This window comes from Perca flavescens, chromosome 7, assembly GCF_004354835.1.
Source record: "Perca flavescens isolate YP-PL-M2 chromosome 7, PFLA_1.0, whole genome shotgun sequence".
In the NCBI taxonomy this organism is placed as follows: Eukaryota; Metazoa; Chordata; class Actinopteri; order Perciformes; family Percidae; genus Perca; species Perca flavescens.
This window is the reverse complement of record NC_041337.1, coordinates 22,894,565-22,908,221: the sequence shown is the minus strand read 5'-3', so window position 1 is coordinate 22,908,221 and position 13,657 is coordinate 22,894,565. Positions and strand designations below refer to the sequence as shown.

The window sequence follows — 13,657 nt, the reverse complement described above, 5'->3', positions numbered from 1 at the left end:
AACCACATTATTATCACAGAGGTACAGTGGAATTATAGGAAACAATCTGGCAGGAACTCATTGACGTTGCCACCAATAGTTGTGTCACTGTGTGTGGGATACGTGATCTCACTGACACTGTGTTTCCTGTTTCTTGCACTACTTCTGAAGACTCTAAGGAACTGACAGCTCTGACCCACATACACACAAACATATACACACACACACACACACACAATCACGCAGGCTTCCTTTAACACTTAATTTGACTCATCTTAAGAGGAAATCTACAGATGGCTTAAAGTCGTCAGTTGTGAATTTAGAGGTGTCTTCGCCTGGTGATTACTATAGTGTGATCATATGACTTTGAAAGAGTGAAACTAACACTCATCTAAAGTTGGTTGTTTAACTTTCTCACGGTCTACTCTTCCAACATGGACTTTGTTTTGGTAAGTAATCCAAATCTGGTGTTTAATTTGGATCACCTTCACAGTTGTTTCAGGGATGATTTAGCTTTCTCATTGTTGCAGTAAGTGTCACAGTATTGCTGTTACCATCAAAGTGACCTAACAAACCCATTATGTCTCAATATTTGCTAGATAAGTTTGGTTAAAGGGATTGTTTCAAATTTTAAACATCATTTGCTTATTCTTAGGGAGATGTTGAGCACTGTGAGAGAGATATACAGTATATATGTACAGTCTCACTGTTGTGGCTTTAGTTTTTAAGAATTAACAGGCTCAACATTGCTAAAAACCAAGGTTGTTGATGAGAGGAGTCATGAAGTTATATGTGGATGAATGTAGTGGGGAAGGACTCTTAATAAATGGGACTCTCTGTGTCTAACCAATAATTTTGCTCAGATTGCCACTAACGAGTATTTACGGTATTGTTTAATCCAAATAATCCGATTATTATTAATAATTATTATCTCAATTAGTCGTTTGGGTTGTAGAATCAGAAAATAGCGAAAAATAGTTGCTGTTGATTAATTTTCTGTTGAGCGACTAATCAACTAATCATTCCAGCGCTAAGATTTACATATTCAGGTGTGTCTGTGACCAAAAGATATAAGGATGTAATTTTACAATGGTTTTAAGATAACCCTAAATAAAGCCAAACACAGATCCTTCTTTTGTCGCTGGTTGGCAGATTTAGCTAAAAATGGTGGTGAACAATTCTGCAACCCTGTTACACTGAGCCTCTGATCGTGTGTCCTGTTGCCACTGAGCAAGAGCCCTCTAACCAACAACCCTGTTGTCTGTGAGGCTCTGAGGGCCTGTTTATGATTCCTTTTTACTGTAAACAGCTTTTTCACAGGTGTAAAGGACCTCTTTAGAGAGGATAGTTTAATTCCAAAGAATTGTAGACAGAGTTTGGCATATCCCTGTCTAACTTCTTCCAATACCTACATGTTAGAGAGAAATACTTCTCTTGAGGCCCCACTCAGAACAATTGGACGGAAGAATGTTTGAAAATTGACCTACCGTAAAAGTGTGTAGAATTTTATTCAAGATCATCCCTGTGTCTCCTTCCTTAGTTCCCATTAAGCTACAATGGGAAGAGAAGATGGGATCTATTACACGTTAGAGTACTCTTAGGCTCCATCTGAACAGGAGCAAATTGGCAAAACATTTTTAGGAGTGGCTGAGTTTAAGATGAGGATCCGGACACCCACTGCCATATTGTTTGGACGGAGGTTTTTGATACCCTTTTAAATGAATGTGACACAGTTCTTGATCTGTATTATTTATGGTGGTCTTCAATGAGTTAACAATCACCAACCAAACTGCACCGCTATCTCATCTCAAACTTAAACAGCTAAAGCAGACAACTTAAGCCTCAACCAGAAAGTTTGATAAGATCCGGCAAACGTTTCTGTTTTATTTTCAAAATTGCAAATTTTTTTCTCTCTTTTGCGTTTTTTTTCTTTCATTATCCCCTGATAGTATGCGTTTATGTATGGGAAGGATGTAAAATATTTGAATATACATATTTGATAACCTGATATCAAAGGTGATAAACAAAAGATGCACATTGAGTTGATTTGTGAGCATCTTCTTCTCCACACAGACCTGAAACCTAGTCTTATGTTTCAGGTTTTTCCACTGATACTTGCCTTGCTTTTCACCGGACAGTGTTACACTGAAGTTACAGGACAAGAGGAGGGTTCATGTTATGATAGTTGCCGACCTGGTAAGTTGTTCATAAGGAGCTGTATGCATTTATGTGCTGTACAGTTATAGTGGAGTAATCACATATGAACAATTCCCTTTTTCTCCTTTTCTCCACTGCTTCTCAGGGTATTATAAAGTCGGCGACTGTGCTCCTCCAGCTACAAAGGTCAAATGTGAAAAATGTGGTGATGGCACATACACAGCTGTAAACAACACAAGGTCACATTGCCTGAGGTGTGAAGGATGTAAGCGTAAGTATCTTGTTCAAATACCATTATAGGGTGATAGAAACACATGCTGTCAGATTGTGCAATATTGTGTTAGCTCTTTAAATTACCCTTGACCAAGATAATAAATTGAATTGATATTTTCTGGTTAATTAAATGAAAATATGATGCTTTTGGTTGAAGTTAACATTCGCCTCATTTCACGATGACATTCATTATAATTATGACATGCCATTTAAAAAATATTTCAGTTCGGCTTGTTTTCATTCCAGCTCGTCAGTCATCGTTCAAAAAAACACACACACAAAAAACCTATCCAAATCGCTCCATCCGGAGAGAGTGAATTTGATTCTGGTTGGATGAGAAGTATAAACATAGTTATTCCGACACCCTATTGGTTTGTATACGATCCATAACACCTGTACAGACCCGGTGCTAATACGCCACCGGTGCCTTATCGACTGTTATCTACCGGACCGAATAGCAACACGGATTTCGGTGCCTTAGGTGCCTGCGCGATGCTCCGAAAACGGACGTTAGAGGGAACTGAACATCGCCGCACGGGACGCTAGTCAACACTACAGTTGGAAGCAGGTTAGCCTAGCGTTAGCTAGAAGATGGAGTAAACATGATAAAATGCTGACAGCTAAACGGTGTAAAAGTGTGTCTATATTTCACTGGAGAGGAGTCTGACACCAGACTGTAGCTGCCGTTGTCTGAAAAACACAGAAGAGATGTAGCCTACGTGTCACCTTTTTCAGCCCTTCTGAGTTTGCAGGTATTATTTTAATATACTGTAACATTATTATAGTCATATGATTTTGTCCCCGCGTTTTAGAGTTAAGCTGTTGTCCTTAATGGTATTTCCCCCACTTGATCAGGGGTCTTGAACGTTTTTTAAGCCAAGGATCCCTTAACTTAAAGTGAGATGTAGCAGGGACCCCCTACTACATATTGTATGAAATTAAGTTGCATATTAAACTGGGCCTACAATAACTGTTAGGGTAACCTAAAGCCTTCTTACATACCTTTTTTCATAAGCTATTAAAATATTAATTGTTGGCATGATTTTATAAATCATATTTTAATGTTACATACTGTATGTGACATACAGTATGTGACACAGTACATCTAGGATTAACTGGATCTGTGGGCTGATATCTTAGTGACTACCTTACCTATAGGCCAGTAAGCCTATCATCAGTGGGAATTTATATTTGCTAATAATATGTTGGAATTATGTTAAGGCATTTTATTTTTTATTTTTTTTAAAGACTCAAAAATGTACAATAATTCGGAGGCCCCCCTGCAATGACTCTGAGGACCCCCTGTTGAAGATCTCTGCCTTACATTACTTTTACTTTTATACTTTAAGTAGTTTTGAAACCAGTACTTTTACACTTTTACTTAAGTAAAAAGCTTGAGTTGATACTTCAACTTCTACAAAAGTCTTTTCAAATCCTAGTATCTATACTTCTACTTGAGTAATGAATGTGAATACTTTTGACACCTCTGGTCTTAAAGGTCAGGTTTGTCCTAGAACAGGGTCAGCGTACATTTTGAACTAGAATTAAGAAATGATCTGTGTTGATTAAAGCAATGTGCAAATTGATTCAAATAATTTACGAATCATGCTTCACTGAGTTTATTGTACAGCATGAAATCCTCTGGGCCCTTTGTCAGGAATGCGTGTTAATGCTGTGGATTGAGACAGAAACACTATATTTTTTTAATTTACCCCAGATTTTGAGGAGATCAAAAAGAACTGCACCTTTAATAGTAACGTGGAATGTCGCTGTAAAGAGGGATACTACGACTCCTCACCAAAGTCTGGCCAGACTGGAATTAATTGCAAGAAATGCCCCTGTGAACCTTGTAAAGGTAAGTGAAGTCAAAGCAGTCACAGCTGCCATATTAATTCATATCCTGGCTTATTCAATATAATAGATTTACTCTCAAAAGGAAACCTATTGTTCTTTGAATTCTCACAATATAATTTTTTTACAGAGCCTTCCGACAACAAAAGGAACTGCCAGCCCTGCCAAAGGTGGGAAGTCTTACAATATGACAGGTTTAGATTTTGCTTTTGGTAACAAAGTGGAAAGTGCAGGCAGAACTGCAACCTTAACTGAAGGCAGAATCTTTCTAATTTTACTAGTTGCTATATTTACCTTTTTCTGTGTAATTCTTTCTATGATATGGCTTTCTTTTTTTGATAATTTTATGGCTTATGTATTTTATGCAAATGGTCTGGCATAGTAGTAGATTCAATATGTTTTTAGCCTATATGTTTTTCAATTTCTATTGAGGGGTCTCTTCTTTCATCTAATTATGGGAGCAGATGGATTTTGGATTATGCAGATTGCATAATAATGAGTTTGTTTGTGGGTATACTGTGTATCGCCTTCTCTGTGATGTTTACTTGACCAAGCCTGACACAAACCACTCTGGGGTTACAACTAAAGCTGAACCAATTAGTTGATTTATGTATTAGTCTATTGACTGAAAATTGATATATAACAATTTTGATAATGGATTGTTTCGGTAGTTTAATCAGGCAAAAATGGCAACTATTTGCTGACTCAAGCTTCTCAGTTATTATAATTAGCTTCATGTTGTTTGTATTATTATTATTATTATTATTATTATTATTATTATTATTATTTGGGTTTTTGACTGTTGTGGGTGGGGACAAAATAAGACATTTAAAGAACTTTTTTTGATAGACTACACAAAAACAAATTTTAATAGCATTTTTGTCTTGATCTAAAATGTATCTCAGTGGTCAAATCAAGTATGACATAATTTCAGAGTGATGGAACTTCTGCAAATCTCATCAAATCAAATCAAATGTTTTTCACACTCAGTTCCTGTGGTTTTACAACCCGTTCTCACTCCCAACTTGTAAAAGGTTTTACTGAGGCCCTGCACTACCTGTGCTGAACAGTATGGCTGCGGATGTTAAACATCTCGACATAAAGGCGGTTTTGTAGCGTTTCTAAAGGATTGCAACTATGCACACAAGATTGCTGTTTTGCCTTTTAAAAAAAACACATTAAAAGATAGGTTCATAATAACTTCAAGTCTGTCTTAAAACAATGGTCAGGTGCCCATATGAACGTTAAAGCAGTTTTAGCTGTAATCATTACTTCTGTTCATACTGGCCATTGAAAAGATCCCTTTATAATGCACTAATCCACAGTCCACAAATCTCCCTATTTTTGTTACTATACCTCCACAGCTCAATAGTGACAAACTGTCCAGGCAAACACAACGGGGGAAATTTATACTAAAAGACTAACTTTTGAAGATATCCATTTGATTTGACCAACTCAGACTGTTGAAGATAAACCACCATCACTTACATTGGAATCACATCAGGATGGAATATTTTAATGTCCAGTGTGAACAAGACAAATGAATACAACAAGAAAAACCTGTTTCAATGTTGATATAGGCACCTGCCCATTGATTTAAGATCAAAAAATCCCTATCCTTCAAATGTATGGATAAATGTGTTGTCAAATTCGACTGTTGTCTTTATTAGTCACTCCTTTTTTCCCAGTTGTTTGGACCCAGAATGCAAGATGAAATGTACAACAAGTGCATTTCCAAATTCGACAGATCTATCTACATCTGCAACCACATCTGCATCTCCAGCTGCAACTACAACCACAGCTTCAAACAACACATCGAACCCTATTACGAAACCAGTTCCACCTAACTGTTAGTGCAATATATTTGCTAATGACAGAATAACCATAGTTTTGTAGTTGTATGACTTATATGCCCAAAAATTCTTGATATTGATTTTCATGATTGATTTCCATTTTGCTGATTCTGGTCAGCGTTGAATATTGTTGAATTTATGTGGATTATAGACAGAATTACTGTATACATTAGAATTGATGCCTAGTGGAATGATGTAAGTGTATCTTTGTGCCCACACCAGTGAACGAAATGCCCATGCTGTTTCTGGTGGCACTTCTGGTGACATTTCCGGTGTTCCTTTTGCTCCTACTGCTCTTCGCCAGGAATCCATTCAGATACCCAAATTGTCTTTGCTGGAGTGCAAAAAAAGATCTGAAGCTGCCTGTTGAGCAGCCCAAATTCAATGGTAACCACTAGTGGAATGTATCTAAGCACATTTTCTCTAGTACAGTTTTGAGTTACTTTACTACTTTACTACTTTAATTTTATGCAATTTACTTGTACCTCCACTTCACTATGTTTCAGAGACACATATTGTACTTTTTTACTCCACTACATTTATTTTACAGCTTAAGTTACTTGTTATTTCATAGATAAATATTTTACAAAACACATGATCAGCTTTTAAAGACACAGTGTTGAACTACCCAGTGTTAAAGGTTGAAACTAAATACAACATTCAAATGCTTCTTACATATATACTTTACTATTATTACTTCTGCTTTTACTTGCGTATAATTGTGCATAATTTTAAATGCAGGGGTTTTACTTGTAGTACAGTGTTTTTACATTGTAGTATTGGTACTTTTGCAAAAGTAGCTAATTACTGTTTTCACCAATGACAGTAATACAAGTAGCTACATACTGGTGCTTAGAGCTTTGGTAATTATCCGCTGGAGAGATTCACACACAGTGAACAAATATATAATGTTTTGTGTAGTTTGTATGAACATATGGAGCAGGTTCTGTGACACAACACAAAATAAGATCAACTCTCATGTATGATTACTTACACAATTATATTTTTTGTATATAATGCAAGTTTAGACTTTTGTTGCCAAAGAAAGTATTTCATTAAACAAAAAAAATCTTTTTTACAGAAATCTAACTGAGTTTTATTAAATGTGCTTTCTCAACTGAACATGTTCAAGCAGGAAGCCTACTGATAATATCTGCTTTCCTCCAAACAGAACAAAGCAGTCATCAAGGCAGCAGCCCCAACTCGCTGGTTTGTGCTCAGTTTCATGCATTTCATGTTTTGTTGAGATTGTGATCTACATTGTAGCAGTGATGTAGGTGGACAGTCAGAGGGCCTTGTGAAAAAACACAAAAAAACAGTTAAAGGTCAAGGAGAGCAAAGATGAAAAGCCACACAGTTGTAGTCAAATTGAACTTAAACTGTGATAAATTATCAAGATTTTTAGGTGTTTTACAAATGCTGAAGAATTTTACTCATCACTCTCTAACATTTAACAGAGGAGGTTGCAACAAAGATTTTTACTTCCTCTTTCTTGTTTGTCCTTCCAAGACAATTAACATATCTGAGGAAACACCCATGATGACTTGTAGTCAGAGTCCAGCCACGCCACAACATCCAGCCCACATCGCTTCTCTACTATCAGACCACAAAGGTAACATTCAGTAGTTGATGCCCGGCTACAATGCACAGCCTGTGAAGGACTTGGTTGGAATGTGTTCAATATATTGCAATGTTTTTTTAAAAGATTAGTTTTTGGGCTTTTCCACCTTAAGAATATACGACTTATGTCGGATTTAGAAAGACTTACCTATGCCATTCCCTTGTTGCTGGAAGGTGCTATACAAATTAACTTGCCAGGTGCTTTGCCTTGCCTTGTAGTATTAAACAAATTTGAATTAAGTGAAAGTCATCTCATGATATTATCACTGCTGCTGCTGCTGCAGTACTAAAATAATGTTAACAGTCATGATAGCAAGCATGTATTAAAGGAAGCTTGGAGGTGTTATGATCTATTCTGAATTAAGCTGAATGAAACCCTCACCCTATAAGCAGAGCAGTTTCATTACTGAAATGTGAAAGCAGGCCAATATAATCAAAGAGACATTTTGCCTCATGAAAGTAAGAAACTACTTTCTCCCAAACTTTAAAGAAACATTTGTGAAATTGGTCTGAAACAGAGTCAAGTCAAGACTTCTTCAGGGGTGTTTATGAAACTGCATTTTTGAGGTGGGCTAGAAGGGTTAGGAGGAAGTGTGATATATTAATTGTTTCTAAGATCTCAGAGAGACTGTTAGCTAATAAATAAGTAATACAAAGGGTATGTCAATACTGAAAGTCTTCATTAGGGCAAAAGTGAAATGGGTTTATGGAGGACAAGCTGATTAACAATATCAGGAAAACTGAGAAAGATCAGATACATTAGTTTAATACATTTTAATTCATGTGTTTCATGTCTTAGTGCATGCAAGCATCCACTGTGCTAAAGTGTCCTTGAGAAAAACTTCTCACTCCTTTACAGGTGATGGTTAGAGAGTACTTTAAAATACTTCAAACAAACAACAAACAAATAATGCTAACAGTGATGCTGGGATTTCTAGTTTTTTTTATGTTCTTGACTGTCTCATTCAAGGTAAAGTTCCAGTTGTAATCCCAACTCAGTCCATTTACTGTATATCAAAGAAGTTTCAGAGCTTCTGTTTCACGGTGTTCCCAAGTATGATAATGTATTAATAATGGGTGATCTAAATGTAAATTTGTGCTGATTGGACTATATTTAAACTACAAACCCTCTCGCAATCACCATCTACCATGGTCTACTCTACCATTTAACAATGCTTACCACAAACGTTTATGTTATTGATCATGAATGCATTTTGCTCCATACTATGCTCATTTATTGCAAAAATCTATGCGCCAGATGGTAAACTCACACATTTTGTGCACTTCCTTTGCTACCATTTTGCAAGCTTTAATCTCTCTGCATCCAACTCAGGCCTTTTGCAAGGAATAGATTGTTGTTAAAGTATGCCAAGATTGCCTGTAGGCTGAGTCCTTCACAGCGGCTGCGGGTTCAAGTCCAATAACATAATCTTAAAAAAGTCTGAGTCAGAGTGACCTCACGCAGAGCTTCTTCAGCTTTGCTCATGTTAAAATGTAGCATCAATTGTCATCATGCCACTAATGCCAAACGCCCTGTGATGAAAAACAAAACAAAAGACATTATGGTGACACTTCCCAACCTATCAGATGTGGTGCACTATCTTCAGCTGCAGTGTTCTCACACTCAGAGCATTTGCCTTTCCATCACTGCTGGTTTAGCACACTATTTATCATTGATCAGTCATGTGGTCCAAAGTGTGGAGGTGGAAACTAGGAAACAGGACGCCCTCACTTTTTCGCATCAGTCAGCAATTCAACGTTAGGGGAAATGACAGATCAGATAGTGAGTGCAGTCACTTAACTGTTAATTATTTACATCATGTTTTAACTCATCATCAACATCCACACATGTACAGATGTTATTTACAGTAATATGGAGTGCGAAAGGTTGGCAAAACCACGTAGATTTTCCACTGCTTTTCTTTATACTTTTCATTTGCTCATTCTCAGAATCTATAAGACTTAATTTGTTTCCTTTATTTAAAGCAAATTACAGTACATCAATGCTTCACTCTTGATAATGCAGTTTATTATTCACTAATTGCCTGATACAGCCCTGTGTTACCAGGAAAACCTCTGAAGTTCAGTTTAAAAACATACTCTACTTTTAGGAACACCTTACAACTGCATTTCCTGTGTTAATGATGTCATGTTCTAATGGCATTTGTGGCAGAGCTGAAAAGCCCCTTGCGTTCATAGTGCTGTTGGCATTGTGGTGAGGTTTATGTTCTCTATTCCCTTTCATAAATTGGGTTATAGTGGTTGTCTGCTTTGCTTTTACTGTATGTAAGGACATTTTATTAAGGTGGACACATCATAATACACCTGCATCCAAGTTACCTAATATGAAGTGTGGTTCTATATCATTGTGTTGAGTGCCTTGACATTGATGTTATACGGTAGGTTGTTTTTTCCACCTGTGTGATTTAGTGTTCATTTTCCCATTAAATCCTGACATGTGTGTTAGTCTGTCTCTCAATACTTTCTGACTTCCTTACCTTGTCTTTAGCACTCTGATCCAAGCACATTGGTTCCTACAGAAGACGTAAATCTTAAAAAAAAACGCTCACTAATATATAGTTTTATTGTTTTAAAGTGAAAGAAATTTTCTAAAAGAGCTGCACACTGCAGCTTTTAGGAAATGGTACTCAAACAGGAGGTACTAATAAATAATTGATTGCCGACTAATGAAGAAACACAGTGCAACAGTGTGGCTTTATAATGTGTGTTTCAACAACAATGGAGCTCTATGGCACAGAGGAATAGGCTATATCAAGCTTTGGCAAAAGTTAAGCTGTTGGTTTTGGTCTTACCATGGGATTTGGTGACAATAAGAAAAATAGAGAATATCACCAAACTTATTTTTTAAGAGCACCTGAACCGTTTCATAATAAATGTAGTCAGTGCAGGGCTAATCTCTTGAGATGGTCAACTACAATGCTTCTGCACAATTATTATATCTTGATGACCTTTAGTATACAGTTGGGTTTATAGTTGGCCAACAAACAGACAGCACATTCTAGCATCTGACCTTTTTCCACAGCAAAGTTTTCGGTGTCCTCTGATTGCCTGTGTTTCTCTCCACCCAGCTGTCCGACAAGATGAGCAATCAGAGCACTGGCCGGCTGTCATCCTCTACGCGATTATCAAGGAGGTGCCCTTGCGTAGGTGGAAGGAGTTCTTGCGTCTGCTCTCGGTTGCTGATCAGCAGCTGGAGCGAGTGGAGCTGGAGTCTGGTTTGGGTCTGGGCTCCATTGAGATGCAGTACCAGATGCTGAGGCTGTGGAGCCAGCGCTCCTCTGCGAGCATGAATGACATCTTCTCGGCCTTGCACTACATGGATTTATCTGGCTGTGCCCAGCTGCTGCAGGAAAGCATGGAAAAGTTGCAGTGGAGGCCTGAACTGAAGCAGGGTTTCACAGCCTGCAGAAGTTACACCGATCATGGCTTCAATGGAGCAATGCAGGATACCTGAGGCACCTGTGGACACACGCACCACACTATCATACAATGAGAGACATCAGTGCTTCAAACATGGAGGCCAGTTCCTAGAAGGGATGTTACTTGCAGAAATCTGCATTCATGTCATAAATGGCTCATACCGAGTAATGCAGATGTATATTATAGCTTAAAAGTTAAATTACATTGTAGAACACTGTGGAGATCCTGATAGGCGCAACTGCAATTGAGGTATAGCACTCCAGATAAGTGTACAGTATAATGTCTCCTTTCTTGAGTCTTTATCAGGTTGAGCTTTGGGTTGATTTTACCTCCAAATTTACACTTAAAATGCAGAATGTAACAAAGCTGCAGAACTGGAGAAGTGGCTTCTTCAAATGCATGCAACAACAACAACAGTAGCATTTTTAAGAAGGGCATCATGGCTGGTTAACACTCAGATAGAACTCTAGTAATTTAGCTGGAGATTTTTTTTTAAGGGAAATACCCTTATATTACCTTTACTGTCAAAACACACCACTTAACCTCCAGCTTCTCATGTGCCGTCTCTCAAAAGGCCAACAGTTGAGGGCTGTGGTTTTACAACAGAATGGTGAAATGTAAATGTTTCTAACTCTTTGATTGTGTGCATAAGCAGAAAGAGGTGAAAAAGGAAGAACAAGTAAACTTCCTTGTTTTCATTCTAAAGAAGATGATTTTAGTCATTCCTCCAGAAATCTGTGCTTAGTTTTTAACATTTACCCAGTCATAGTAAAGACTGTTCTTCAGTTTGAGTATTTAAACTGTGTGAACATTTTAGTGTACATCTATGATGTTTGAGTCTGACATCGCCTTCATCTCTTTTGAGAATGAAAGTCTGGTGTAACAACTCAGCCACTCACTCTTGTAGCACACCCTCGTAAGGGAGGAATACTGAAATCCCCACAGAACGTCATAATTTCAGTTTCTTGCAAATAAATGGTGTCAAGGTGCAGTTGGCTGGGTTTTTCCTCACCACACATATTCCATCCAAACTGATGGTTTCCTGTTGTGGCGTTAGGGTATCTCACTTTGAGAGTTTTTATGTGTCAATTCAGTTACTGACAGTAACAGACTTGGACTTTCCAGTAAATGGAGTTTATTATTTAATGTTTTAATAGGAATCTAGGTATGTGGTTTGTGGCTTTGGACCTTGAGACATATGTGTGTATATTTAATAATTATTATTTTTAATTTTATTACATGTTACATATTTTAATACAAATCTAAGGGTTAGGAATTGTATCCTCACTGGGGTAACCTGTGGTACAAATGTGTGTTAACATGGTACTGTAAGAACCTTAGTCAAAGTGTCATTGTACAGTGTGTCATAAATAAAATCCCTGGCCACAAGGTGGGAGTATTGGCTGAGTGTTTGAACCGCAGCTGTAGTGCAGTTTTGAGCACAGGACCCAAAAGAAAGAAAATGTAGTCAGGGTGCTTGAGGACCTTCTATTCTTGAGGTGGATTAGACCAATCTCATGAATTGCAAATTCTGCTTAAGCACACAGAACAGCTGTCCTACATTGTCCATGTTCAACGGACAAAAAGCATTGATCCCATACAGAGATGGATCCAGACTAGGATACAGCATCAGAATTCTGACAGCAGGTTCACACATTCACTTTTTTTTTTTTTGCATAGTAGGCCTAGACATGTTAATATGCTTTCAATAGCTTTATGATGTGGAAATTAAGTCATTTTACAACTATACTTGAATGCAGCATTTTGGTAGACTTTTCACCTGCTTACATGCTGACTTTTAATAGGACTTTACAAATGTCTAATCATATTTGTGGCGTCTATAATATGGGCCACTCCATTACACACATGAGAAAATGTAGAGTTTTCATTTAAAAAAAAAAGCATTGGTCATGCCATTGACCCCGACAGTAGTCTAATAAAAATGAGCATAGGACTATACTGTAACGTAATTTGTGTAGATAGGAAAAGTGAAATTTAGTTAGCACATTTTGACTATGTTCTGCTCTTTGTAAAAATATCTAAAGGGAAAATAATGAACACACGACTTTTTCTCACTTTCACAACTGTTTCTCGCTTTTACCATTCCTAGAAGCACTAACCGTCTAAGCCCACTTCTGTCTCAGTTAACGTAAAGGAACAGATTTTATCGCCAACTTTTGTGAAACATCAAGTCAGTCTCAATCAGTCTCTATCCGTCAGTCTGCGGTTGCGGTCTTCCTATGAGCACGAGCGTTTAGTGGTTTCCATTGGAAACCGGACCCGTGCTCACAAGAACAACAGCTCCCACTCCGACAACGGAAGAGAGCCAGGAGGATTTTACAGTGATGCGAATCTAGTTTCGGTAGGTTTTTTAATACCTTGTTGCCATCTTTGTGTCTTTCCACCTGTTATGGACTTTAAAAAAAAACTTCGCTGCAGCTTTTGTTGTATCAGCGGACACACTGTGTTGCCTTGGCAACTCT

The 13,657-nt window shown here is 37.6% G+C and overlaps 1 protein-coding gene across 1 annotated transcript; it reads left to right on the top strand.

The window, feature by feature from the left end:
- The first annotated feature begins 222 nt into the window (after positions 1–222).
- Positions 223–12,563, top strand: si:ch211-112c15.8 (tumor necrosis factor receptor superfamily member 1A). Its single transcript, XM_028583170.1, has 10 exons — positions 223–428; positions 2,079–2,175; positions 2,282–2,407; positions 4,127–4,264; positions 4,391–4,430; positions 5,949–6,109; positions 6,336–6,500; positions 7,285–7,322; positions 7,623–7,725; positions 10,823–12,563. Exons 1-10 carry the CDS (start codon positions 414–416, stop codon positions 11,206–11,208), a joined length of 1,269 nt encoding a protein of 422 aa, XP_028438971.1. The 5' UTR covers positions 223–413; the 3' UTR covers positions 11,209–12,563.
- The last annotated feature ends 1,094 nt before the right edge of the window (positions 12,564–13,657 follow it).

Coding starts and splice junctions, on each gene's coding strand:
- si:ch211-112c15.8 (XM_028583170.1), top strand. Junction 2,408..4,126: donor GAGGTGTGAAGGATGTAAGC/GTAAGTATCTTG, acceptor AATTTACCCCAG/ATTTTGAGGAGATCAAAAAG. Junction 7,726..10,822: donor TCTACTATCAGACCACAAAG/GTAACATTCAGT, acceptor CTCTCCACCCAG/CTGTCCGACAAGATGAGCAA.